Consider the following 27248-nt stretch of genomic DNA (forward strand, 5'->3'; position numbering starts at 1 on the left):
TAAACAATAATTAAGCGTGTGTGAGTATATCCTTGAGTTCATATATTTTATAGCTAAGATCTCTAAGTCTTTTTACTATATATTGCAAATGTTCATCCCATCTCAGATGTTGGTCCATTACAACTCATAAATACTTTAGTTACTTTTTCAATATATGGACATTCACAAATGGTTTCAGAACACTTTGGCATATGTTAATAAATTTTTTGTTGGACAGGTTGGTGGTTGCTCAGAAGAGTGAAAGTAATAAATTTCGATTTTTCAACATTAAGGTTGAGAAGATTGTTACTTAACCAAATTTGTATTTTACCCAAACACTCTTCTGCTACTTTATATACCTGTTGCCATGTATCACCTGTACAGATAATTGCAGTATCGTCAGCATATGATATGAGGTGCCCTTTGAAATTCTTTATGCGACTTAAACTATTAATATATGCTAAAAATAGTATTGGGCCTAAAACGGTACCTTGAGGTACGCCACTAGAGTAGTTTGCATAGTCCCTTTCAAAAGATTTTAGATAACAACCACACATAATTTGAACATGAGTTCACATGTCATGGCAATAAAATATGATATATCACGCTATAAAATATTATTTGTTTTTTTGGTAACCATCTGACACCCCTATTGAACACTGAATTACTAAAAAAGGCTGAATTGACAATACTCCGGTACCTAAATGTACCTCAAGTACCTAAAGTAGTTAAGTAACCAAAAAATATTCATTGTGTCATGGATGAAACTGAAAAATGCCAATCGTTACTCATGAACCCACAACTACCTAAACTTTATTCCTTGATTAAATTACACAAAGATAACTACCCGATAAGACCGGTAGTTTCTTTCGTCACAGCTCCTTCAATTGAAATATCTGAAAAACTCATTGCAATTATTCATAACCACACCATTTTCAAATCAAAATTCAGTTTGAGGAATCCATACCATTTGATCAAAGAAATTCAAGTTTGTTTGAAGGTGATTGACAATGTTTCATGATGAATTTCACTAGTTCGGACTTCCATTGTCTACTATATTAAATGATTTGAAATCCCTGAAACAACTAAAAAATAAGAATTAAAAATGAATAGCTGAAAATGACAATTATATTAAGCAAAATAAACCTGAAATGAAATAGTAGTGAAATAAAATACAAGTAAAATAGAACAATTGAACAAAAATAAATAAAAATAAAGAAAACAAAAAAAAAGAAAATAAAAAGTTGAGAGATTCCAAGTCACGTTAGTTCACGACGTTTCGATTGTTAGTATCTACAATCATCTTCGGGTGATGACTGGAGTGATTCCTCCGAGAGATGACTATTTATAGGTCGTTCGAGTACTTTCACTTATCCCCACTGGTTGCGTGGGAGATGACCGTTTTGGCGGGAGTTGGCCATTTTTCGCTTGATGATGGGTTTCCATATGTTGCGTATTTCTACGCTGGCCTGGCTGAATACGTTGTTGGACAACATGTATGCGGCTTCCTTGAATTTTCTCCTAAACCAATGTTCCTCTCTGTGCAAGATCTCAGCTTGGGACCACTCGATGTTGTGTTGATGGGTCCAAACATGGTCTGCTATTCCTGATTTGCTGGTTTCCCCTCGGTGTGTGTGTTTCTTGTGCTCGGCAATGAGAACATTCAATGGACTCTATTAGACCGTGCTTATGGGCTCTGTAGTAGGAAGGAAGGTCTCGAGAAGGAACTAGACATCATCAAAAATGATCTTCAACGGAATGGCTACTCCAAAGCGATGGTAGAAAAGACTTTGCTATTCCAAATGATTTTTGAAGCTTTTGGAAATATATAAACAATAAAAGAAAATCATATAACTTACCATCAACCATGTATTTGGAGGATATCACTTGCAATAGTAACAATGGTATATTGTTACTATATATATATATATATATATATATATATATATATATATATATATATATTTCTACTACCTATTCTGACGAAAAGGTTTTTTAAATTCCGCAATACAAATGCACAGAGAGTTTACATGTTTCCAACTACTATATTGAAACAGCAGAAATAATCAATCAACTCATGATAACCCCAGGAAAACTCTCAGCTATTCCCGATGGAATTCCTTTGCAATTTTTAAAAAACTGCATATTCACTCTAGCAAAACCCTTACAAACATTATTTAATCTTTCTTTATCTATGGGAATCTTCCCTGAGTTCTGGAAGCAAAGTTTTCTAACTCCAATCCACAAATCTGGTGATAAAGAAAATATTAAAAACTACCATCCAGTGAGCGAGCAATCAGAAATTCCCAAGTTGCTGGATTGTTTGATAACTGAAAAATTAACATTCGATACAAAAAACATAATAAATGAACACCAACATGGCTTTATATCTGGTAGATCCACCACTACGAATTTATTGCTTTATCAACATTTTCTTTTGAATAACCTAGAGGAAAAACATCAAATTGACTCTATTTATACTAATTTCTCTAAAGCCTTTGACACGGTAAATCATGACCTTCTCATGGCTAAGCTCCTAGCATTAGGCATCAATGGTAACATGTCAAAATGGATAGAGTTATTTGGATAATAGAATTCAGTATGTTGAATATGCTGGTTCCATATCATCACACATTTCTGTAACGTCTGGTGTCCCTCAAGGATCGCATATAAGTCCAATACTCTTCATTCTTGTTGTAAACGATGTGTCGGATGTCATACGCCGATGTCATTCAGTTTGCAGATGATCTCAAACTTTACAGGGTTGTAGATAACTTTTATGATGCAGAACTGTTTCAAATAGATTTAAATAACTTATCGTTGGTGTGATGAAAATATGCTTCATTTAGATATAAATAAATGTTATCAAATAACATTTTCAAGAGCTGTAAACATATTGTATATCCATATAAAATCAAAAACATTAATCTAATGTTGACTAACAGCGTTCGGGACTTGGGAGTGTTGTTTGATAGCAAAGTAACCTTTAAAGGTCATATTGATCACATTGCGTGATATGGAGTCCTGTATATCAGACAGACATATCTATGATTGAGAAAGTACAAAACAAATTTCTGAGATCATTTAAGCTCGGTTATCTGAGGTCCGACTATGAGTACTCAGACATTCTGCTTCTTTTGAATTTATCTACTTTGGAGCACCGCCGAGCTGAAATTGATCTAAGACTTCTTCATAAAGTTACAAATGGTGATATGAATTGTCCATTTCTAACACAAATGATTAACTTCAATATAACGGCTTGACAATGAAACAAAAAGGAACACAGAGTGATGTACCAGCTAACCTACAGACAAATTCTTCAAATACTGAAGTCACAATCATTCATCAGAATATACAGTGCCCAAAAAACAAAACCCTGGAAATAGAACTTTTACTTGAAAACTTAAACCCGAAACCTATTTTTATGTGTTTCACTAAACACTGGTATACAAAACAAGAAGAAAGTTGTATGAAACTTAATGGCTACGTACTCAAGTCAGTGTTTTCCCGAGAACACCGCATACATGGCGGATCCAGTATTTTTGTTAGAGAAGACACAAGTACTTATGTTGAAGAATGTACTGAAATTTGTCAATATAGTGTTGAAGGGCATATAGAATGTTCATCAGTTGTAAGTGTGTCAAATCGGTTAATTCTGACCTGCGTATATCGTCCTCCCTCTGGAGATACTGATATATTTTTCAATTCATTGAACCAACTACTAGGTGTGTGTTTGTCAAAGTATGCAATGTATGACTTGATCTTATGTGGAGATTTTAACATAAATTTATTGAATAATAATCCAATACAAAATTTATTTTTAAACGTCTTAACAACTTATGATATGCAACAAACAATTTTTGAGCCAACAAGGATAACAAAAAAAACTCGAACACTTCTAGACAACATTTTTTGTCAGCACAAAAAAAACATATCGTTCCAAAGTTTTGATTACTGCCCTGTCTGATCCTGAAGGACAAGTTATAACATTAGATATTTCAAATGAGGAAGGGCATAGTACCACACAACTCAAAAGAATATTTTCTAGGGCGAAAATGGAGCAATTTCGAATAGAATTGACCTCCATGAATTGGCAAGAAATACTTTCTACCGACGACCCAAACATAGCATATGGCATATTTTATGACCTAATCAAAAATCTAGTTAACATTATTTTCAGGCTGGAAAAATGCTCGAGAAATGTTAAAGACTGTAAAAGCTGGATGACCAGTGGCATTAAAATGTCCTGCAAAAATAAAAGAAAACTTTATCAGATGAAACTCCAAGGAAAAATTCCACAAGACTATTTACATAAATATTGCAAAATACTTAAAAAAGTGATTAGAGAGTCAAAAAAATTGTGTGACAACCAGTTTATTAATAACGCTACCAATAAAGGGAAAGCAATGTGGACATTAGTACAAAAGTACACAGGGAAAACAGAAAAGAAGAACGTTTCAATTCTAAGAAATATTGATAAAGAAGAAAAAGATAAAAAATTAATCTTATACAAAGTAAATAGCTTCTACATAAATCAATGTTCTAAGTCTATCGTCATGCGACTTAAACTATTAATATATGCTAAAAATAGTATTGGGCCTAAAACGGTACCTTGAGGTACGCCACTAGAGTAGTTTGCATAGTCCCTTTCAAAAGATTTTAGATAACAACCACACATAATTTGAACATGAGTTCACATGTCATGGCAATAAAATATGATATATCACGCTATAAAATATTATTTGTTTTTTTGGTAACCATCTGACACCCCTATTGAACACTGAATTACTAAAAAAGGCTGAATTGACAATACTCCGGTACCTAAATGTACCTCAAGTACCTAAAGTAGTTAAGTAACCAAAAAATATTCATTGTGTCATGGATGAAACTGAAAAATGCCAATCGTTACTCATGAACCCACAACTACCTAAACTTTATTCCTTGATTAAATTACACAAAGATAACTACCCGATAAGACCGGTAGTTTCTTTCGTCACAGCTCCTTCAATTGAAATATCTGAAAAACTCATTGCAATTATTCATAACCACACCATTTTCAAATCAAAATTCAGTTTGAGGAATCCATACCATTTGATCAAAGAAATTCAAGTTTGTTTGAAGGTGATTGACAATGTTTCATGATGAATTTCACTAGTTCGGACTTCCATTGTCTACTATATTAAATGATTTGAAATCCCTGAAACAACTAAAAAATAAGAATTAAAAATGAATAGCTGAAAATGACAATTATATTAAGCAAAATAAACCTGAAATGAAATAGTAGTGAAATAAAATACAAGTAAAATAGAACAATTGAACAAAAATAAATAAAAATAAAGAAAACAAAAAAAAAGAAAATAAAAAGTTGAGAGATTCCAAGTCACGTTAGTTCACGACGTTTCGATTGTTAGTATCTACAATCATCTTCGGGTGATGACTGGAGTGATTCCTCCGAGAGATGACTATTTATAGGTCGTTCGAGTACTTTCACTTATCCCCACTGGTTGCGTGGGAGATGACCGTTTTGGCGGGAGTTGGCCATTTTTCGCTTGATGATGGGTTTCCATATGTTGCGTATTTCTACGCTGGCCTGGCTGAATACGTTGTTGGACAACATGTATGCGGCTTCCTTGAATTTTCTCCTAAACCAATGTTCCTCTCTGTGCAAGATCTCAGCTTGGGACCACTCGATGTTGTGTTGATGGGTCCAAACATGGTCTGCTATTCCTGATTTGCTGGTTTCCCCTCGGTGTGTGTGTTTCTTGTGCTCGGCAATGAGAACATTCAATGGACTCTATTAGACCGTGCTTATGGGCTCTGTAGTAGGAAGGAAGGTCTCGAGAAGGAACTAGACATCATCAAAAATGATCTTCAACGGAATGGCTACTCCAAAGCGATGGTAGAAAAGACTTTGCTATTCCAAATGATTTTTGAAGCTTTTGGAAATATATAAACAATAAAAGAAAATCATATAACTTACCATCAACCATGTATTTGGAGGATATCACTTGCAATAGTAACAATGGTATATTGTTACTATATATATATATATATATATATATATATATATATATATATATATATATATATTTCTACTACCTATTCTGACGAAAAGGTTTTTTAAATTCCGCAATACAAATGCACAGAGAGTTTACATGTTTCCAACTACTATATTGAAACAGCAGAAATAATCAATCAACTCATGATAACCCCAGGAAAACTCTCAGCTATTCCCGATGGAATTCCTTTGCAATTTTTAAAAAACTGCATATTCACTCTAGCAAAACCCTTACAAACATTATTTAATCTTTCTTTATCTATGGGAATCTTCCCTGAGTTCTGGAAGCAAAGTTTTCTAACTCCAATCCACAAATCTGGTGATAAAGAAAATATTAAAAACTACCATCCAGTGAGCGAGCAATCAGAAATTCCCAAGTTGCTGGATTGTTTGATAACTGAAAAATTAACATTCGATACAAAAAACATAATAAATGAACACCAACATGGCTTTATATCTGGTAGATCCACCACTACGAATTTATTGCTTTATCAACATTTTCTTTTGAATAACCTAGAGGAAAAACATCAAATTGACTCTATTTATACTAATTTCTCTAAAGCCTTTGACACGGTAAATCATGACCTTCTCATGGCTAAGCTCCTAGCATTAGGCATCAATGGTAACATGTCAAAATGGATAGAGTTATTTGGATAATAGAATTCAGTATGTTGAATATGCTGGTTCCATATCATCACACATTTCTGTAACGTCTGGTGTCCCTCAAGGATCGCATATAAGTCCAATACTCTTCATTCTTGTTGTAAACGATGTGTCGGATGTCATACGCCGATGTCATTCAGTTTGCAGATGATCTCAAACTTTACAGGGTTGTAGATAACTTTTATGATGCAGAACTGTTTCAAATAGATTTAAATAACTTATCGTTGGTGTGATGAAAATATGCTTCATTTAGATATAAATAAATGTTATCAAATAACATTTTCAAGAGCTGTAAACATATTGTATATCCATATAAAATCAAAAACATTAATCTAATGTTGACTAACAGCGTTCGGGACTTGGGAGTGTTGTTTGATAGCAAAGTAACCTTTAAAGGTCATATTGATCACATTGCGTGATATGGAGTCCTGTATATCAGACAGACATATCTATGATTGAGAAAGTACAAAACAAATTTCTGAGATCATTTAAGCTCGGTTATCTGAGGTCCGACTATGAGTACTCAGACATTCTGCTTCTTTTGAATTTATCTACTTTGGAGCACCGCCGAGCTGAAATTGATCTAAGACTTCTTCATAAAGTTACAAATGGTGATATGAATTGTCCATTTCTAACACAAATGATTAACTTCAATATAACGGCTTGACAATGAAACAAAAAGGAACACAGAGTGATGTACCAGCTAACCTACAGACAAATTCTTCAAATACTGAAGTCACAATCATTCATCAGAATATACAGTGCCCAAAAAACAAAACCCTGGAAATAGAACTTTTACTTGAAAACTTAAACCCGAAACCTATTTTTATGTGTTTCACTAAACACTGGTATACAAAACAAGAAGAAAGTTGTATGAAACTTAATGGCTACGTACTCAAGTCAGTGTTTTCCCGAGAACACCGCATACATGGCGGATCCAGTATTTTTGTTAGAGAAGACACAAGTACTTATGTTGAAGAATGTACTGAAATTTGTCAATATAGTGTTGAAGGGCATATAGAATGTTCATCAGTTGTAAGTGTGTCAAATCGGTTAATTCTGACCTGCGTATATCGTCCTCCCTCTGGAGATACTGATATATTTTTCAATTCATTGAACCAACTACTAGGTGTGTGTTTGTCAAAGTATGCAATGTATGACTTGATCTTATGTGGAGATTTTAACATAAATTTATTGAATAATAATCCAATACAAAATTTATTTTTAAACGTCTTAACAACTTATGATATGCAACAAACAATTTTTGAGCCAACAAGGATAACAAAAAAAACTCGAACACTTCTAGACAACATTTTTTGTCAGCACAAAAAAAACATATCGTTCCAAAGTTTTGATTACTGCCCTGTCTGATCCTGAAGGACAAGTTATAACATTAGATATTTCAAATGAGGAAGGGCATAGTACCACACAACTCAAAAGAATATTTTCTAGGGCGAAAATGGAGCAATTTCGAATAGAATTGACCTCCATGAATTGGCAAGAAATACTTTCTACCGACGACCCAAACATAGCATATGGCATATTTTATGACCTAATCAAAAATCTAGTTAACATTATTTTCAGGCTGGAAAAATGCTCGAGAAATGTTAAAGACTGTAAAAGCTGGATGACCAGTGGCATTAAAATGTCCTGCAAAAATAAAAGAAAACTTTATCAGATGAAACTCCAAGGAAAAATTCCACAAGACTATTTACATAAATATTGCAAAATACTTAAAAAAGTGATTAGAGAGTCAAAAAAATTGTGTGACAACCAGTTTATTAATAACGCTACCAATAAAGGGAAAGCAATGTGGACATTAGTACAAAAGTACACAGGGAAAACAGAAAAGAAGAACGTTTCAATTCTAAGAAATATTGATAAAGAAGAAAAAGATAAAAAATTAATCTTATACAAAGTAAATAGCTTCTACATAAATCAATGTTCTAAGTCTATCGTCATGACAACAAATGAACATACAAGTTTACATCCAATAAATATAACCCTATTTCTTGCACCAACAACTGAACATGAAGTAATCTCTACAATAATGTCACTAAAAAATCTAAAATCGGTTGGCTATGACGAAATCCCGGTAAAACTCTTGAAATATGTTGCACGTGAACTATCAACACCCCTAGCAATTATTATAAACATGATGCTTAATAAAGGAATATTTCCTGACAAATTAAAAATAGCTCATATAAAAGCAATCTTCAAAAAGGGTGACATAGATCAAATAAAAAATTACAGACCTATAGCATTACTATCAAATATCAAGCAATATATCAAGCTTTATGTTCAGTCATAAATAGTCAAAACAACAAGAAACATAGCTTAATGATTAACTTAGATCTTTCAAAAGCTTTTGACAATGTCAATCATAAAACATTGCTAAATAAACTTGAGGCTTATGGAATCAGGGGAACCTCAGCTAACTTGATAGAATCATACTTATATAATAGAAAACAGTACGTGGTCGAAAAATGTCACATCACAAATGAGGTTATAAGGTCTGATGAACTAACAATAATTAGAGGGGTACCACAAGGATCAATTCTAGGTCCATTGCTGTACATTCTCTATACCAATGAACTACAAATGGACAACAACTTAAACACTATACAATTTGCTGATGACACAACCGTTACCCTTGAAGAACAAAATGGAGATGACTTGGAAAGAAATGTGTTCGATGCTTTAAGTACCCTGGAAGCTTGGTTTGCACAAAATCACCTAAAGCTGAACCCTAATAAAACACAGGCAATCAAATTCTCACAGTCAGCTGAAAATGATTATACTTTTTCGGATGGTAAATCAACAATAACAACTAGTAAAAGTTCAAAATTCCTGGGAATTGAGCTAGATTTTAGACTGGATTGGAAATCTCATCTGGATACTTTGTCCAGAAAATGTTGCAAGGCATTGCTATGCCCTAAAAGTCATCACTAAAACAATAAATGTTCAAGCGTCAATGTCTGTCTATTATGCACAAGTCCACTCAAGACTTAAATACGGCTTAATTTTTTGGGGTGCATCTGTGAACGTTAAAAAAATTTTTTCACTTCAAAAACGTTGCCTTAGAATTATTTATAAATCCAAACAAACTGATAGCTGTAAACCTTTATTCATAGAAAAGAAAGTACTGACCCTATACAGTCAGTATATTCTTGACAGCATAATGTTTATTAAAAGCAATCCAAAGCTTTTTAACGACTTTGATAAAGCACACATCTACCCAACAAGAAATAAAGCAGATTTGGTTACTAATATTCCTAATTTTACTTATATTCAGAAAAATATACCGTATACTCTAATAAAAATCTATAACAAACTTCCAAATGCACTAAGAAGCCTCTCTAAAACAACACTCAAAAATAAACTTAAAAACTTTCTTCTAAATAGAGCATACTACTCAACTGATGAATATTTTAAAGATACCATCCCTTCAGATTTTACCTGTTAAAATGTCTCACATTTAATTGATTTCAATTTTTAAATGTTTTTAACTGTATATTTATTACACTGACATGTTCTACGCTCGTCTGGGCATTTTACTTCATTGTAATTGAACAAATAATAAATAATAAATAAATAAATAAATAAAAAAATTCAAGAAGAACCAGAGTGTCGGGGTTGTTTAAAGTTCCTTACCATTCTACTAGCTATGGCCTAAATGAAATCATCACTAGAACGCTTAGGTTAGCAAATAAGAACAGCAGCTATATTGATTTGTTTGACTCATCCTTGTAGTCTTTTAAAAATCAGGTTAAAAGTATTGACCTACTATGAAGAAACTGCTGATTATTATTATTAATAATTAATTGATATTTTTCTTTTTTTTTTTTAACGGTATTCTATATTATTATTCAATTGTTTATTTTTTCAATCACACTATTTATGTCTTCATTGTATAATGGCAAGTCAGTAAATAAATAAATAAATAAATAAATGAATAAATTCACCATTTTTGAATCTATTCATTAGCGAAACACGTATCGCTGTTTTTATAGAATAGAATAGAATAGAAGTTTATTCATCACTAAAGTTCACATGTACAACATAAAAATAGTGTAAATACATAAAACTTATTGGACTAGTCACAAAGAGAGCTTAAAAGTAATTAAAATTTACAAGATTATACATATACATTTTTGACAAGTAAAATATTAAAATATACAATGAACATCAACAATTTAAAAATTCTTGAAGAGAGTAGAACACCTTGTTTTTTAAAAATTCATTCAACCAACATTTTAGTTCATTCCTACTCATTAAACTTAACTCAGGATGAATAGCCATGAGTTTGTTATAACATTTAATACCTTGATATTCATGGGAGTCTTGACCAACTCCTAATCGTGAGTATTGGTGGTATAATCTTTCACGGTTTCTTGTACAGTAATTATGTATATCTTTTTTTTTTCCTCAAATAATTTTCATCTTTTTTAACGTATAATATGATCTGCAGCACATAAAGTGAGGGGACTGTGAGAATTCCTAGTTGATTGAACCATTTTCTACATGATGTTTTGGAGTGCACTCCTGCCATACATCTGATAATTCTTTTTTGCATAACAAAAACTCTATTCATATGTACAGAGTTACCCCAAAACATTATTCCATAACTTATTGTCGATTGCACTATTCCAAAATAAGCCAGTTTAAGGGTTTCCAGAGATATTGTACCTTTCAATTGCCTGATGATGAAGCAACTTGTGCTTAATTTATTTGTTAGATCATTAATATGAGGATCCCATGTCATTTTTTGATCTACTTTGATACCTAGAAATTTGATGTAATTCACCTGTTCTATTGTTTGATGATTAACTCTTATTAGAGGACTGAAATCATAATTTGTATTTTTTGTTGTAAACACCATAAAAAATGTCTTGGACAAATTCACTAGCAATCCGTGAAACACACACCACTCATGAAAATCATTAGCACAAATATTTGCCTTGATTACAGTATCCTGTAATTTATTCTCAGAAATCAGAATATTAGTATCATCAGCATACATAATGATTTTTTTTGGCTCAGAGCATGAATAAACCATATCATTTATAAAAATTGTGAAGAGAACTGGCCCCAATATAGACCCCTGAGGGACACCAATGTTCACAATATTTTCTTTAGATTTTTCACCGTTTATCACCACTATTTGTTGTCTGTCATGGAGATATGAAGCAATCCAATCACTTGTAACTCCTCGTATGCCAATTCGGTGTAATTTTTCCAAGAGTAGTTGGTGATCAACTGTATCAAACGCTCTACTTAGGTCAAAATAAAGAGCAATGGGATTTTGTTTATTATTAAGGCAGCTATAGACGGTAGTATTGAGATCAGATATAGCGGTATTTGTTGATTTGTTCCTTCTAAATCCATTCTGACAATCAAATAATAAGTTATGTTGATTCAAAAATTTATTGAGACGTTCATTATATGCCATATCAAAAATTTTGGCTAGTTGGCTCTGTAAGCAGACATTTCGGTAATTATCTACTATCTCTCTAGATCCTTTGTTTTTGAAAATTGGTATAGATTTAGAGACCTTTAGAATCAATGGGTACTGTCCTGACAAAAAAGATTCATTGATTATGTGAGCTAAAGGCAAACTTATCGTTTCCTTGACAAACCTTACAGCTTTTCCACATATATCATCTATCCCAGAAGCATGTTTACTTTTGTTTTAGTTATATATTCTTCAATCTCCTGAGGAGTGGTTGGACAAAGGAAAAAACTATGTTCATTGAAAGGACCTAATTTCAATTTATCAGGCTCCGGCCTTGTACATTTTACATTCATAAAATGTTTACTGAAAATATTACTTATTTCTTCGTGATCTGCTATTTTTTTATCATTAACAGTAAGTTGATTCACTGAATTGAAATTTGGTTTATTTTTTGACTCGTTAATTATTTTCCAACTTTCTCTCATCAGGTTTGGTGCCCTTTGCAGCCTATCATTGTTATATGTGTGTTTTGCTATTTTCACTTTTTCTTTATAGTAATGCTTTAACATGTTATTCCGACTTTTGACCAAATCATTAAATGAACTTTTTACAATTTTTGACATTTCACATAACATGTTATGGAGTTCCTTTAATTCAGAAGAGTACTATGGTTTCTTATTTTTGTTAACATAGGTTTTTTTTAAAGGAAAAGCAATGTTGTAACAATATTGAAATGTGAAACCCTTTATGGTGAAAACCACACAATAAACTGCATAAATTAGTTTTAGTAACAGTCCCTTCAGATTTTTAAGAAAGGTGAAAATTTCAGTTTCAGAAAGTAGAATACCACAATTAATATTGATATTATTGTTAGTAATAGTTTCCAAAGATCATTACAGCCGACTTTTTGGTGTTTAATCTCCAATTTATAAGATGGTGAGATATCAAAGATTGTGTGTAGATCATGATTGATGAGATTCAGAGCATAATCAATGTCAGAAAATTGAAAAGATGAGTAAAGTTGAGTATCATCTGCGTAATAATGAGTGTAGCATGTTTCTACCGACTGGTGGAATTCACAACAAACTGAATAGTAAAGAATCAAGGATGGATCCTTGAGGAACATCTTCAATTAAGGGTAGAGCCTCTGAACTGATACTGTCCACTACAACTGTTTGAGTTCGATTCAATTGGTAATTTCTAACCAGAGACAACGCATTCACAGAAAAACTGAATAATATGAGTTTATCGCAGAGTATGTCAAACTCAAGAGTGTCGTAGGCTTTACTGTAGTGCTGTGTTGAGGTATGAAACCGGACTGCACGGATGTGATGATTTGGTATTCATTTACGAAGCTGCAAATTTGGTACTTTCTCGTTTCTCTTATAATACCTGAAACAATAGCATGATAACTAAAAAAAAAATCAAGTTGGTAGCCAGGCGGATCGAGGTGGGTGCTTTGTTCACTCACTCGAATTGACTACCGTGTTGGTCGGTGGTTCAAGCCCTAGTCTGAACGATCGATTTTCACTTGCTATCGTCCAACCCGTCTTAAGAATCACTAGTTAAAAGGTAAGACCTCGTTAATCTTTAGCTCGCACAAGTTTAGACTTCTGAGGGCTGTCGTTCGTAGGGGTGCGACAGCTGGTTAACGGAAAAACAGATTTTAAACAGATTTAAACAGATATTTTAAGTATAAAATACTAACTGCAAATTGATGAGTAGTCTGTGAACTGGTGGCAAAGTATTTCATGGTGGTTTTTTCTGTACTCTTGAGCCTACAAGTCCTAGTAAGACATAGTTTGTGCGTCATACAAGTGGTATATGAGAGAAATCCTTCATGATCTTGCAACACAATTGCTTTAATGAGATTATTGAATTAACCCTTTTCAGTGCATTGCCTGTTTATAGATTTTACGGCCCCATCTTCTCCTTCTTTGTTTATGAATAAAAATTCTATTGTAAAACTGTATGAAATATTTGGGTAATTTCTGGGTCATCATCCATTTTCATAAAGCTTCTAATTATTAGAGAATAGACTTATGGTTAAAAAATACTTGAAAATAAATCTACAACAATCGATATTACAGATTTTTTTTTCCATGAAATCTAAATGCTCAAGCATTTGCGTACTATTTTCTTATTACTTTTTAATTGAGCATGCTTACGTGTAACTCATTCCTTGCTAGTACATAATTGTTACTTGCTACTTCCTAATCGAGTGTGCATATATTCGCCAATGGAATATTGTGCAATAAATTGGAATCCGTTGAATTTGTTGAATTGTCATATGAATACACTCTTGAAAAGATAGAAAGAAAATTGTTCAAATTAATTCCTGGTACTTACCATAAGATTCTTTTAGACAACTACCAATTCATTTCAAGAAAAGTATTACACTTATTTTTTATACAAACTACTGCAAAACCAAGTAGACCACAATATGCTTTTATTGCAACTAAATTTCAGGTTACCTATACTAAAACTTATATTTTACACATCAGAGAACAAATATTATATTAAAGTGTCCAATGAAATCAATGCCATATTATCATTTTTACTCACTTTTTCAAAATAAGAAATTCTTGGTGGAGCACCCTTCAAGTCCAAATGTACTAACCTATTACAGAAATGATGTCTGAAATTTGTATCACAATCAGGAAAAAATATTTACCTTTGGGAACCTGTTCTGTCTACTTTAAAATTATTCATTTGTTTATTATAATTTAATAACAAAAAACCAAATTCAAATTATATATTCTTTATTAACCTAAAAATTTGACAAGATAAATAAACATTTTTTAATTACCTAACTTCTTCTCTTTTTTATGGTCTTTGCTTGTCTTGTGACGGCTTGTAGGCCAGTCTCCTCCTTTGGCATAACGGATGTGTCTTGCTCAAAGCAAACTACGTCTTTATGTTGTTGATAGACTCTTAGTCCACGTGAATTGAATCAATATCAATATTTGAAGTTTTTACTTGTGTATCTGTATTCCATTTTCACTTGGTAGTAGGTATCCACAAAAAATACATACAAAGGTTAGGACTGAAAAGAAAAAAATTGGATTGTGGTGTAAATTACCTAGCTGAACCCTAAAACACTGTGCTGAAACCACATAATACAAAAGAAACTCTGCTAACAGGATCAGAGTTAGTATAAGATAGTATTTTGTGGTATAAGAGGAGGTCGTAAATTCATAAAATGAATTAAATGGATTAATTTTATCACCATGTAAATGCTGTCAAATGACATCACAAGCTAGTTTACGGTGAACGGTGAACAGTTGTTAATCAATTTTACAGAAAATCTTCAACTTTCCAGCAGACAGTGGGGATATCATAAGAAACTTGTTGGATGTTCCTTTGGAAACATATTGCATCCTCCACCTTGAACTTTCTCTGGCAGAGTTTTACAGCTATGGTAACGTTTATTTACAGTTTTATAAATTCATTGAATGAAGAATAATCAATAATAGTAACACAAATACATGTGTGCAAAATTTACCTGATAGAAAAATGTAACAAAAGTTAACAATGCACAAATTTAAATTATTTTTCAAATTTTCAGTGTTTCCTGAATAGCACTACAGAAAAACTGAAATGATTTGTTTTCAGTACAAAAAATTCTCAATGAATATCATTTCTAATTTCACTTTGTAAAAAACTGCCTGAAATAAGACAAAAGGCAACAATAAGGCAGACAAGGCACTCCGCTGATTGATAGCAACTAAACTATATCCATCCAACAAACAAAGCAATCCAAACAAACATAGATGCCTGAGTTTTTTACTTATCTTTTTTTGTAATCAGTTCATCGGTTTGTGCTTTGTACTAGAAGTGTCTGGTGATAATTGAAATGTGGCTCCACTTTCTATAATGTAATTTATAATTTACAATTCTTAACTTGTAATTAAACCGTTTTCTTTATTATATTCCAGCCTAACCTCAAGTTTATAGTCAAAATTTTCGAGTTAAATATCGGAAGAACGCAAATTCAAAGTCGGAAATATAAAAAAAATAGTGTGGCCCTTCTACGCTTTCGTACAACTGTAAGAATATGCATAAATATGAAATGAAATGTAAATAAATAGATTAATGTATAACCACAGATTAAATAGTATAACCACACAACACAGTTGTCCAGAGTTTTTTCCACTTGGCGTACGTTAAAAATTGATTAGAGAGAAACAGAGAGAAGTAAACTTGGCAACTCGGTTTGTTGCTTAGCGACAGGTATTTGTGTTTGAAAACAAATAAATCAAATTTGAAATATATTGTAAGTCACCTAAAACAGGTAACTTTCGAATTATCTGTATGGTAAAAGGGGTTTTACGTTACAAATAAATACTATGACATTATATTCAGAGAATCCTGTGGAATTTCCAGAAGCAGGTTCAATTTCGGTAAATGGAATATGGCATTCCATCAATCCTCTGCTAGCAGTAGCTAGTTTTTCTCAAGAAAGAGGTGGTTTTGTCATAATTTTTGATGATTTGGTAAGTATATTATTTATTCATTTACTGAATGAACATTAACATAGAAATGGGAAAGTTCTACAATGCAGTCATATTCCTGCAATACAAATAATCAATAATAGAGATCTATACATTTTTGTCTTTTGAAGGTACTTCTATGTATACCAATTGAAATTATCAACTATGTCCCTTTCATTACATAGTGAAATGTAAAGTTGTTTTGTTATTGTTATTCACTATTTGAATGACCGCTTTAAATATAAAAAAGGATGTGGGAATCTTCCAAAGAAAGGAAGGAAGTAATCAATTTGAAAATAAGTAAGTCTATACATGGATGTGTAGATCATGCAAAGAAGTAACTTTTAGACACAAACTGGAAGAAAGTTCTCCTGAAACAGCTACTTTCATATAAACATTGCATTACATGAAAGAAAAAAAATCTTTTGAAACAAATACTTTTATGTGAACACTGAATTATATCTACAGAAGATACTTCTTCATGAGGCGTAGATTTTTCCTGGTCATCGCCAGATATTTCTTCGGCGCCAGCTTCCCAAGGTCGCCCAAGGTGATCCTGGTAAGATCACATCCTTTGATTTCATCCCATCTCATTAGAGATTGAGCATGGATGTAACGTTTTGGCCAGTTTAACTGAAACTTCAGGCTAGTACTCAAATGTCTACCGCCTCATTAGATCACTTCGTTCCGCACTAGACTTGCCCCATCTGCCTGTTGGTAATGTCTGGAAGTCTCTGGAAGCCAACAGGGAAGTCTCTCGAAGCGACGCGACATCTAGAACGATCGAGACGCGCTAGTCGAATTGAGCGTGATCTCGGCCAAGTCACAGTCGACTGACGAAGACCAGCGGCGGCCGGCGTAATTTTTTTCAGGGTATAATTAACAGCATTATCTTGAGGTTGAGTTCATACAGTTATTTTTCGATTTCAGGGAGAATCTCTGAAAGACATAAACTATCCCGTTCATAGAAGTTATCAAGTGACTGCACTTGCGTGGCATCCAGAAAGGACTATATTGATGACAGGATGGGAAAATGGAGAACTCAAAGTATGGAGTAGTCCAGAGAAAGATTTCGTCAACGTTGTTGGATCCCACAAGGCACCAATAATTTTACTGGAATTCAGTGAGAAAGGAGGACGTTTGGTTTCATGTGACTCGGTATGTAATATTTTACGATTGTTTCATAGAATAAATAGTATAAACTGAATTTGCACATTCATTCAGCATGGTCTTTCAGATTTTTGTAGATATGAAAAATAACCTCGTTTCTGAGGCAATCTATGAGATGTTTTATAAAACTTGCTTTAGATGTCTGCTTTTGATATGCATATTTGACACGTTTCTAGAGAGTAACTGTATATATGATTTTCAGAAACTGTTTTTTGGTACATATAAATTTTGTTTGTTTGGTTTATTTTTTCAGCTAGTTCCTGGGGTGGCTTACAAAAGTTCCTAGAAATCTTTCAAAATTGCTTGTAGGGCTAGTTGATTGGCGATTAAAATTATTTTTATCAAGAAGTAAACGTGGTTCACATAAACAACCTTTTACTATCGTATTTTGTTGTGTTGTAATGTAATTTCTTATTATTATCATTATTTATTTATTTATTTATTTATTTGACACTTTGGTACATTGAGTACATGTGCTAAGTCATAATTAAAAAACAAAATAAAACTACAGAAGTTGAACAATACAAAAACAATAAATATGGTTCATGTCCACAAACTTTCACAACATAGAAGTATTATATAAAAAATCGGAGAAGCTCTAGCAAATACTCTCAAAATGTCATGATAAAGTGTCGTGCAAGAATTCCTCAAGACTGTAGTAACACTTCTGTAAGAGAAGTTTCTTCACCTCAATTTTAAAAAGTTTATCTGACTCGATTTTCCTAATAGATGCCGGCAAGTTATTGTAACAGTTTGTTGTAATAAATAGTGGGGAGCATCTAAAGTGAGCCGTTTTGTGTGAGGCGGTTCTTAACAGTTTCCCATGACGGGTGTCTCTACCATGTATATCCGCGTTTGTGACAAATTCAGTTATATTGTTACGGGCAAAAGTGACACACTTCAAGATAAATAAAGAAGGTGCCGTCAATAGGCCCTCTCTTAAGAAAATTGGTCTACAACTAACTTGAAAATCTATATTAAAAATTAGTCTCAGCAATCTTTTCTGAGCAACAAAAACTCGTGGAAATTCCCTTGCACATCCCCAAGAAATGATATTAAAGCTGATGTGAGAATAAGCCATAGAAAAGTAGACATTCATCAATCCAAAATTATCTAGAGTGTTTTTCAATTGTTTGATTGAGTAATATGCGGAATTGAGTTTATTGCAGACCTTCTGAATATGACTGCTCCAGGTCAAATTTTCGTCTAAAGACGTTCCTAAAAACAAGACTTTGCTGGAAGATCGAATACCATTTATTGTGGAAGAGTCACTGCTGCAATTTTTCCTAATAAATGATTTCATTGAAACAGATTTAGATTTATTCAGAATAAGTTTGTTGCGTTGACACCAAGCACTGAATTTATCTATTATTTTATTTATTTTGTCTGACAACTCAACTTCGTTTTTGTCGGCCACAGTAATTGCAGTGTCATCCGCAAACATAGTTATGTGACACTCAGAAAAGAATTCAGACAGGTCATTTATGAAATTGAGGAACAACAATGGTCCCAGGACAGAACCTTGAGGCACTCCTAGTTTTACATCTTTGGGACTTGATAAAATTCCATTGCAGCTAACTATTAGACTACGGTTTTCCATATACGATTTCACCCAGTTCAATAGATTATTTGGGAAACCTAGGCCTGCAAGTTTAATTATAAGAAATTCGGAGAAATGGTATCAAATGCTTTTGACAAATCGAAAAAAAGTGTTACAACTAGTTTATTCGAGTCAACCTGTGTATAAATGAAATTTAATAAATGGTATGAAGCTGATTCAATTGATTTGTTCTTCCTGAAGCCATATTGGTTATTACTAAAAAGATTATTTTGATCCATGTAATTCAGAATTCTGTTACTAACAACTTTCTCAAACAGTTTAGAGAGGGAACAAAGTAAAGATATCTGTCTGTAGTTGTCTACCTCAATTTTGTCGCCTTTTTTATATAGAGGAAATATGAGAGCTGTTTTAAATACATTTGGAAAACAACCTACAAAAAATGACTGATTCATCAAAAACAATAGTGGCTCGATTATAAGGTCTACAATTTTTTTCACAGTAACTATTGAGATACCATCAGTACCTGCGGAGTTTTTATTTGCCATTGTTTCCAGAGTACCTAGAATTTCTGTCTTTGTGAATGGGGATGTATCGAAGGGATACTGACTAACAGTATTCTTCGAAGAGGTACAGGGAAGTAATACATTTTGACCAAAGTGCTCTGAGATGAGCAATTCGGCAGAAGATGAAAAATGTTCAACGAAAAGGTTTGAAATTTCTTGTGGATTGTTAATTTCCTCCTTTAATTCATTTTTTAGAGAAATAGGTTTTTTTTCAAGTGCCCTTTTTTTATTTCCCAATTCATTATTTATTATTTTCCAAACTTGTTTAGTTTTGTTACTGGATTTCCTGATTTTTGAATCGTAATAGTGACTTTTTTCTTTTTTTATATTTAATTTGTGTTCTTTAATTTTTTGTTTATACAATTGCATAGCTTGATGGTCCACATTACAGTTAGTGTAATGTGGACATTATTGAGAATCTAGTTCATGAATTATTTATGTTCATCTTGCAATACTTGGTTGAATTTAGAAATGTATGTTTTGCTGACAATACTTTATGAATTCGTTGTCGTTATCACCTCATTTTAACTTGTTTAATTTCTATTGGCTAGAATATGAAAGTTAAAACAGTAACTAGCGTCTATGATCACGTAACAAGGAACTTCATAAAAAGCGAGCGTTCTTTTGTTTGAGGAACACTTACACTTGCATTAGCATTTTGAACAGACGACATGTAAATTGTTTATCAAAAGCTGTACTCTATTTTATCTATTCCGGCGACTTGTTGTGTTTTTGTGGTGAATAGAAACGTTTTTCTGCATTGAAGTCCAATCATCTCCAACAAAATTTGGTGGCAGCGGTGGGATGTTGTAATGCAATTTCTTATTATTATCATTATTATTTCCTTGTTTCATTATTGAGAATCTAATTCATGAACTAGATTCTCAATAATGAAACAAGGAAATAATAATGATAATAATAAGAAATTACATTACAACAGTTGGACCAAATTATAAAATTTTTTGTCTTCATAAACGGACCTTCTGCATTAAGTTAAGTAACGGAAGTCACTCGGTGGGAAATATATACTGTAGTCATCGTCTGTAGGTGTTAATCCTACTTCAACTTTCACTAGTTACACAGATAGGGTTAAAAAATTCCCCAATAAATATAATACATGTTGCAGAAGTTGTCTTACCTATTAGGTTGTTTCAGAAGTTTTTTCCGTTTAAATGTCTCGTGGTTTTGTAACTCTATGTCTCAGTAAATATTTATTCTACTATGTCGTGGTATATACTGACAGATAGAGAAGTTTGTACTCTAAACGTTGTTGCTGTTCATTTTTCCCCAAAGTTCATATAAGCATGGGTCCACGATTAGAGGTTAGGTTAGGTTAGGTCTAAAGTGGCTGGGTTTATTCGTCCTTCCACCGCGACACACACTGTCTTCCGACAATCCGAGTCTCTGCATATGATGACTCAAATGACGATGACCTGTAAGAAGGCCTGTTAGACATCGTAGTTCATCCCTACTGTAGTCCAACAACTGATTAATATCAATCTTCGAAGGGTGAATAAACGCCCTGGAGTGAGCCAATCCTGGAAGATTCTCCAAGAGGTCTATACATCTTCTTGCCATCCAGATGTTCAATGTTTGTTTGGCAAAGCCCAAAGCGATGCCAATGACAGGTTCTGGTCCGATTAAGCTGCTTGCAGCACCCCCTTTGCATTGCCTTCCAGGCCATCACGGTCAGGAATCTAGACCAGAGACAATCTGTTAAGACTTCCTATCGAGGGGAGTCGTTTTTGTCAATTTGCTACCAATTTAGACGTTGCTCGATAGGAGCCAAGAGCTTTCAACGCCGCATGACTGTCCGATAATATTTTTATTGACTTCTGTATGAGGTTGAATTCTTCCAATCTCTCTGCGTAAATTTCCGCATGACAGAAATACTGGGTCCAGTACTGTTCACTATTTTTGTCGATGATATCACCTCAACATGCAAACAAGCGCACAAAATAATGTATGCAGACGACACAACTATGAGAGTGAGAGAAAACAACTTAGCAAAAACAGTAGAAACTTCCAACACCGTTGCAAACCAATTTCACACATGGTGTACCAGTACGGGCTTGTGTGTGAACAGAGAAAAATCAAATTTTATCTCATTCATTCCAAAAAACATCAATAATACGTTCTGTTCCCTGGAAAATCATATTAACAGCTTATGTAATAAACTGAGTAAAAACTGCTTTGTACTAAGGCAATTGAAGTATACAGTGTCAATGGACGTGCTGTTATTGGTTTACTATGGTTTGATACAATCAAATATATCCTATGGGTTGATATTTTGGGGAGGCTCAACTCAAATAGAAAAAGTATTTCTACAGCAAAAGAAAATTATTAGATGCATAAAAGGGGTACATCAAAGAATATCATGCAAAGAAATATTTACTGAATTTTCTATTCCAACTGTTCCATCATTGTACATATTTCAAACTATTTTAAAGATAAAAAAACAATTTGAAGTACTACCTACAAATATTGCTCACCATAACTATAATACACGAAGTGCAGGGAATTTGCAGCAGCCGTTTTCGAGACTTGCCATTGGTCAATGCTCTCACATTTACAAAGCCAAGAACAAATATGGCAGTGAAAAAAATTTCAATGTTTTTAAAACTTTTAAATCTCTTTTAAGTAAGTTCTTGCTGAGAAGAGCTTTCTATTCTGTGAAGGAATTTTTAAATGACTGAATATGACCTTTTTAACCTTTTTTAACAAATTTTAGCGTTGAAAGTAGGTTATGTATGTAGAATAGTCTTATAAATAGGTATATATTCTGATTTTAGTTGACTAGTCTAATGAAGTAGTAACATTTGTGTACCAAATTATTTTGTAACATATTATGTTCTGCTTTTACAGATGATTAAATTCTATTCTATTCTATTCATAGGTTCCTAGGCAGGTATATATCCCTGTCCTGGGTCTGCGACTAAAAACACCTGCACCAGAACCGGAAGGTGTTTTTGATCCATCTGTGAACCAACAACTATCTGCTCTTAATATTTCCTTCTCCCGGAGGATCCAATCCTCTCTACTCGGGAACAGTACTTTATAAGGCAGTTCGTAGTTGACAGTTGGAGGCACAAAGTCGGAGGTCATTTCCAGGATGCTGTGAATTCCAGTGTCAACCAAAAGTCTGTTGCACTCTGCATTAAATTGATTTGTACAATTGGCAATATGCACAAGTCTGTATGCAGACCATCTAGCCTCTCTCTCCAGAAAAATGTGGAGAGGAGATAGATCTAGAAGGATCTGCATGGCCGCTAACGGTGTGGTACTGATGGCACCACTGATAGCCAGAAAAGCCTGTCTCTGTAAGCCAGAGAGCATCGCCGTTTTCTGCCGCATTTGAAGACAAAATGTGACGTAATCCATCTTGAGTTCATTTAGGTTGAAGCCTGGCTCCCTTCCCCTTTTAACTGGTGTTTGTCAGAAAGACAAACGGGTCATGACTGGTGTTTGATGGTGGCATGAAAGTCATCAGACATCCATACCGCCCTTCGCTGTATACCCCTACCTGGCTGGGGTGAGATGGATATGAAGATATTCATCTGTTAACGGAGGACATAGGGGCCTCATTCGACAGAGTGTCGGGGCTTTCTATATCGGGAGGGGTCGTACAAAATGTGAAAAACCAAGAATAGTACATAATAAAAATAACTGCGTAGATGCAAGTGAGACATAAGTGGAACCACCTATTGGTGTGACACCCAAGTTAGCTTGTCAAGTTTTTATGTCGGCGTTGGAGGTTTGGCCAACCAACTGACAACTGCATTGGCAGAAATTTGGGAAGCTTTCCTGGAATGTCATCGGGAAACGAATCCACATGTTTCTAGAAATGATATAAAATTAAAAAAGGTTAATGCAGTCAAGCTACAGGAAAATAATTCCATGAAATTCAAAACATAAAGATGAGTACTATGAGGATGAATACTAGAAGACAGCTGTTGCAGCCTGTTGGACATCGCAGTACCGGGGAGGCGGTAATCGATTCAAGACAAAATGTGAAAAACCAATAGCAGTACTTAATAAAAATATCTGCGTGAAAGCAAGCGAGACATAAGTTATTTTTATCAAGTACTGTTCTTAGTTTTTCACATTTTGTCTTAAATCGAGGACTGCCTGCTCGGTACTGACAATGCCCAACAGGCTGAAACAGCTGTCTTCCGGTGGCTCTGGAATTGAAATCAAAAAGGGAATGATTAGAATAGTATTCATATTCATCTTCTGAATTTCATGGAGTTATTTTCCAGCAGCTTGACAGCATTAACCTTCCTTGATTTTATATCATTTCTAGAAACATGTGGATTCGTTTTCCGATGACATTCCAGGAAAGCTTCCCAAATTCCTGCCAATGCAGTTGTCAGTTGATTGGTCAAACCACATACGCCAACATAAACACTTGGCAAGCTAACTTGGGTTGGGTGTCACACCAATAGGTTGTTCCACTTAAGTTCGCTTGATTTTATGCAGTTATTTTTATCAAGTACTGTTCTTGGTTTTTCACATTTTGTCTTCAATCAAGGACCGCCTACCCAGTACTGATAAAGCCCAACAGTCTGAAACGGCTGTCTTCCGGTGGCTCTTAAGTTGAAATCAAATTGGGAATGATAAGAATAGTACTTATCTTTATCTTTTGAATTCCACATAATTATTTTCCAGTAGCTTGACTGCATTAACCTTTCCTAATTCAGGTTTTGCTTTGTGATCTGTGTTTTTGATCCTTCCCAAGGATTATTTTCATTTGCCATCTTTTAGAATTTAGAACTAGACTGGTCCACTGGAACTCTGTTTCTTAATTTATAGAGGTGGAAGCTATCATTTCCCTGGGTTGCTGCCACTACCTGTGCTGTCTCACCCGCCTTTGTCATTATACCTGACTTATGATGTGCTTAGTTTTGCTCTGTTTGATTTTGTGAAGTGTTAAGACGGATCTCCATGTTGCTAGTAAAGTTTGCGTTTCATCCCTCTTGTTCATACTATTGGGTCGTTTTTCAAATTCGATAGATAGCCTCTGATTGTTCGAGAGTAGAAGTTTCCATTGCTTACTTGCGTTTTTGTGTTCTCGAAATTGATGTTGTGTCCAGTCGCCAATGCGTGTTGGAAGAGAGAAGACATGGTAACTTTTCTTTTCACTGATAATAATTTGTGTTCATCTTTGGGTATGTTGATTCGCCTGTTGATCTGGCCGATATAATCCTTGTCACAGTCTTGACATTGTAATTCGTAAACTCCTTTGGACTCCAGTGGCATCTGATCCTTTGGATTATGGAACATAGACCTTGTGGTACGTTTTGGAACCATCAATGATGTTGCTATGTTGTGCTGGTGGAGAATTCTAATTCTGCTGATTTTGTCTGTGGTTTCTTCAATATATGGTAGTATTGTTGTTATGACCGGTGTATATCGGACTTTCTGCTGTTTCCATATGTTTCTTGGATGCGGCTTTTATAATTTTCTCTCGAGTAGTCATTCATTCGTAGAGTTGTCTCAAAGGTGTTCAACTCCTGTTGTTTGTGCTCGTTGTCTGTCAGCCTCCTTGAACGTGTAATTAGTGTTTTTACCACCACCACCACCCAAAACAAATTCACTTGGTACTGTAACTGCAAAAAAATTTTTTGGCATGCTGCTATTGAAATTGATTCCTAATACTGGTTTTTAGAGCGGTTCTGTTATTGGATGGAAAGTAGATAACAAAGGTGAAACTAATCTAACATTCCACTTAGATTTGAAGGAATCTGTAACTCACCTCACATTTAGACTCACAATAAAAAATCATTTTGATTTCGATGTCGAAGGTCTTGCCAGGGCGGCAGTTAATGGAGATGAACGTGCATTAGACATGTTCAGTAATTGGAGGCCCAAAACTACTGCACGAAAATTTAGAGTTCAAGATGGAGCAGATAACATGAATTTCTTTGTTGCAACACAAGCAGGTATTTATAATAATAATAATATTCATTGATTTCTTTAGGACATCCTAATATAGATACATTATTTTAAAAATATATAAATAAATAACATATAAGTAACAAAAATTATTATATGATAGAAAAAAAAAAAGAAACGCATTTTTCAATGATTCCAGAATGGTTTCAACATGAGGATATGCATCACAAATATGTACAGTGTCACACATAAAGTGCGCATCAAATGGGATTTTTTTTGTTCATCTCTTCAAGCAACTTTTGATATCTCCATTAGGTTGTGCTTTAAAAATGATGCCAAATGATATGCATATGAACGATCAAGTGATTTTTCTTCCCTGTCAAATTTGACATTTTTTCCAAAAAATGTTCAGAAAAGCAGTTATTTCTCGAAATTTCGAAAATTGGTAAAGAGAAAAGATGATTGTTTTTTCATTTTTTACCCATATACCAATTTTTAGCTCTCTAGTACAAATTTTGTTTTTTTACAGTTTTTCGAAAATTTGACATTTGCCGATTTCTCAAATTTAGCCAAACCTCAACAAAATTAGTCTTCATGCCTAACTTATCTTTCCAACGCATTTTTATTACCAATTGCAATTCTAAATACAACTTATTTCGCAAAAATTTAAAACACCAGAAAAAATTATGCCAAAAATGATGCAAAGTTGATACAGTTTTTAAAAACAGATTAATATATCATTTTATTTCTACATTTTGCGAAATAGCTTGATACATAAGCATAATTAAAAAACAATATCAATGAAAAGTCAATAATTTATTCTTTACTGCACTTTTCAAACAGTTAAACTTTGATTCACTAATTACGAAAAATCGAGTTGAACTGTTGCTTTGAATTGTGAGGTTTTGCAGATGAGATTTATAAAAAAAATCATCCCTACAAAATAAAAAGGGTGCATGAACTGACGGAAGATGATCCAAACCGCCGTCTAGAAATTTGTGAAATTATCTCTAACAGTATTTTGCTATTTGAAACATATATATATTTCAGTGATGAGGCTACTTCTTTTTTAAACGGTCTCGTGCACAAACAAAATGTAAGGTACTGAGGAAACTCATACTTAGTTTCCTCAAAAAGTGAATGTATGAGCAGGAATACTGGGTAACCACATTACAGGTCTGTTATTCATTAGGGAAAACCTGACTGGTGCCCTCTGTTGCTGTTGCTGGAAACAGTGATAGATCCACTGATGCAAGTAAGTCGTCACAGCAGTTGCTGTGAGGACTTACTTGAATACTGTCTATGCAGGACGATGGATCGGGCGCCTAGGATCTGTGGGATGGCCTCCAAGATCACCAGATCTAACTCCTTTCGATATCTTCCTATGAGGGATTACGGAAGTGTGTTGTCC

The 27248-nt window shown here is 33.7% G+C and overlaps 2 protein-coding genes across 4 annotated transcripts in view; one reads left to right on the plus strand and one right to left on the minus strand.

Annotated features, from left to right (window-relative positions):
• LOC111515486 (hexosaminidase D) overlaps window positions 1–14968 on the minus strand; it is a 36695-nt gene extending 21727 nt beyond the window's left edge. Inside the window, exons 1-2 of the mRNA XM_074184698.1 lie at window positions 14830–14968; window positions 14721–14775 (exon numbers count right to left, since the gene is read on the minus strand). Coding sequence (XP_074040799.1) covers window positions 14721–14775; window positions 14830–14867 — 93 coding nt within the window. The 5' untranslated portion in view covers window positions 14868–14968. The remainder of the gene's footprint in view (window positions 1–14720; window positions 14776–14829) is intronic.
• Window positions 14969–16358: 1390 nt separating this feature from the next.
• Window positions 16359–27248, plus strand: part of rempA (intraflagellar transport protein rempA) — a 47557-nt gene continuing 36667 nt past the window's right edge. For 2 of the 3 annotated variants that reach the window (XM_074184694.1, XM_074184695.1), the window contains exons 1-3: window positions 16360–16651; window positions 17579–17806; window positions 25611–25884. In XM_074184694.1, the coding sequence (XP_074040795.1) occupies window positions 16505–16651; window positions 17579–17806; window positions 25611–25884 (649 nt within the window). In that variant the 5' untranslated portion in view covers window positions 16360–16504. Of the gene's footprint in view, window positions 16652–17578; window positions 17807–25610; window positions 25885–27248 lie in introns of all 3 variants that reach the window. The other variant, XM_074184696.1, reaches the window with a different exon arrangement.

This window comes from Leptinotarsa decemlineata, unplaced genomic scaffold (assembly GCF_025532065.1).
Source record: "Leptinotarsa decemlineata unplaced genomic scaffold, Ldec_3_MD MMD2_tig00026358_RagTag_RagTag, whole genome shotgun sequence".
Classification (NCBI taxonomy): Eukaryota; Metazoa; Arthropoda; class Insecta; order Coleoptera; family Chrysomelidae; genus Leptinotarsa; species Leptinotarsa decemlineata.